Here is a 2478-nt window from a genome sequence, read left to right as displayed (position 1 = left end):
TGGAAAAAAGAGGTGGGGTCAAGTTTAAAACAACAGAGACAATGCATTAAAAATATATTAATTCTTGACACAGTACCTAAAACAATAAAATAGCTAAACGATTTCGAATACTTGACGCTTCTTTTTGTGAAAAAAACCAGGTTTTTTTTTTGTTATGATAAGGTACTTACATTGGTTGTAGATGTTTTAATTTAAAAATCTGGTGACGGCGTGTACCTTGGGTTGACCTTGAATTTGGCTCGTAAATGACAGGTTCGCTTGTTTAATTTTATTGCCAATGAATTGATGATGCGAATATATATATATATATATATATGTGGTACAATATTATTATACAATTTGGTTGTTTGATGTCGAAGGTTGAATTATGTCAAATTACAGACACAAGCGTAGCACTGATTTTACAGTAAAATTGTAATAAAAATATTACTTTTATTCAAATTTAAATATAACAATTATATGAGAGAAGTAAGTTAGCGCGCGTGGAGGAAAGACGTGTTTTTTGCGATCGTGCGAATAAGTGATTAGAAAACGGAATTAAAGGAATAGTAAAGCGAGTAGGTTTGGCGAAAAGGATTAATTAGGAAGTGGAAAAGTCAAGGATAAGGTGAAAAAGAAAGGAAGTGGAGACAAAGGAGATGAGGGTGACACAAAGACGTGAGGTGGCGAAGGACAAGAGTAAGGTTAGTTTGGGAGGTAAAAGAAACAAGATCAAAGAAATGTTGCACATCACAGATGATGACGATGACAAGGGTGGTGCAGAGGAGCTAGTGGTGAAACGGAGGAGAAGAAGGCCAACAAAAGAAGAGAAGCCCGACGAGCAAAGTGGATCACTTGTTAATTATCTGAGATCAAAAAGCGAAAGGGAAAAGAAGGACAGTGATATGGATGAGAGAGAAAGTAAGCACGGAGGTGAGCTTGATATGACGTATGTATTCGTTGCGAGGAAGAGTCTAGCGAGGACACCTACAAAATGCTTTGACCAAACAGATGGCAAGGTAGAAAGCCAAGGATTAAGTACTCAGCTAGATAATAAGACAATAGAGGGAGGCAACGAAGAAGTCCTAGAGGCTACAGCAGATGATATGAAAGAAAATAGAAGAGAAGAAATAAATCAAACCACAGAGGAAGATGAAGGGGAAGAACCGGAAAAAAATATAGAAAACATTAATGAGGCAGGTCGCAATGGAGATGATGAAGAAAAGGATTGGGAACAGACTGTTAAAGAGAAAATGAAGAAAGTGTGGCAAGAAATTTTCGAGGAAAACTGGGAAAAAATTAGGAAGGAAATTATGGAAGAAATGAAGCTTGAAACGAGACAGATGCAAATAAATATAGCATCAATGATCAGGGATAGTACAGAAGAAATACTAAAAAAGCTAAGGAGTAATCTGCAATTAATGAAGCAGGAGAATACAGAAATAGTGCTGGAGCTGACAAGAGAGATTGAAGCGGCAAAAAGAGGGTCAGCCAAAGAAGTCGGAAGAGCTAATGAAAATGCAGGAAGAAGTGAGAAGCATTAAAAGAGACATAATTAATGAGATTAAGAGTGAAACACCCGGGATAAGAAATGATCAGAAAGATAATGGAGTTAAGAAGGACTCGCAGATACCGAATAAGCAATATAGGAGCGAGAATGGGAGTGGAAGACAATAACAAAAAGAAGGAGGACCAGGAGCTGGGACTAAAAGAGACGGGAGCAAGGGCGGAAAAGAAACTGAAAAGGGTGAAGGAAGAAATAAGGATGGGAAGACAACTGATAAGGGAAGAAAGAAAGCGGATGAAAAAAAAGAAAAAGGAAAAGAAAATACAAAAGGCAAGAGTGGACCGCAGTCGATGAGTGAAGAGGAATGGGACCAGGAAGTTAGAAAAAGAATATTACGTAAAAAGAATAGTGTAATAGTAGGAAGGATTCCGAAGGAATGGAGAGTGGAAAAGGATATAATAGATGGGTTGAAGAAAACAACGGGAGGAAGAATAAAAATTATTAAGGCGACAGGATACGAAAATAGAGTAGTGATTAAATGTGATACATATAGGGAGAAACAGAAGATGTTCGACTACAAGGATGAGCTGGAAGAAAAAGGCATGTTTATAGGAAGTGACATGACAGCGAGAGAGAAGCAAGTTCACTGGTAGCTGAAAAAGATAGTAGAAGAAGGCAAAAAGGATGGAAGAGAGTTCAAAATTAAATACCACAAACTGATAGGAGATGGAAAGGTGAGGGTATGGAATGACAAAAAAGGAAGACTCGAGTTTTTTCGAGATTGAGAGGAAGAAAAGCAGAGAGAATGAGCTGAACAGAAAAGATAGTAGACATGGAAGTATCGAATGCATGCTATGGAATAGAGCTGGAATCGGGAAAATTAAGCAAGAAGAGACAAGGCAATACATTGAAAAATACGACATAGTAATAATGCAAGAGACATGGTTGGAACAAGAGAGACAAGAAAGAGAATTGAACCGCATAAGTAAGAG

At 37.5% G+C, this 2478-nt stretch overlaps 1 protein-coding gene across 1 annotated transcript; it reads left to right on the top strand.

Annotated features, from left to right (window-relative positions):
• Nucleotides 1-638: 638 nt before the first annotated feature.
• On the top strand, nt 639-1523 carry LOC122850436. The gene has a single exon (XM_044149588.1). It carries the CDS (start codon nt 639-641, stop codon nt 1521-1523), a length of 885 nt encoding a protein of 294 aa, XP_044005523.1.
• Nucleotides 1524-2478: the final 955 nt, after the last annotated feature.

This window comes from Aphidius gifuensis, linkage group LG2 (assembly GCF_014905175.1).
Source record: "Aphidius gifuensis isolate YNYX2018 linkage group LG2, ASM1490517v1, whole genome shotgun sequence".
In the NCBI taxonomy this organism is placed as follows: domain Eukaryota; kingdom Metazoa; phylum Arthropoda; class Insecta; order Hymenoptera; family Braconidae; genus Aphidius; species Aphidius gifuensis.
The sequence above is the reverse complement of the archived record's forward strand: the minus strand, read 5'-3'. Positions and strand labels throughout refer to the sequence as shown.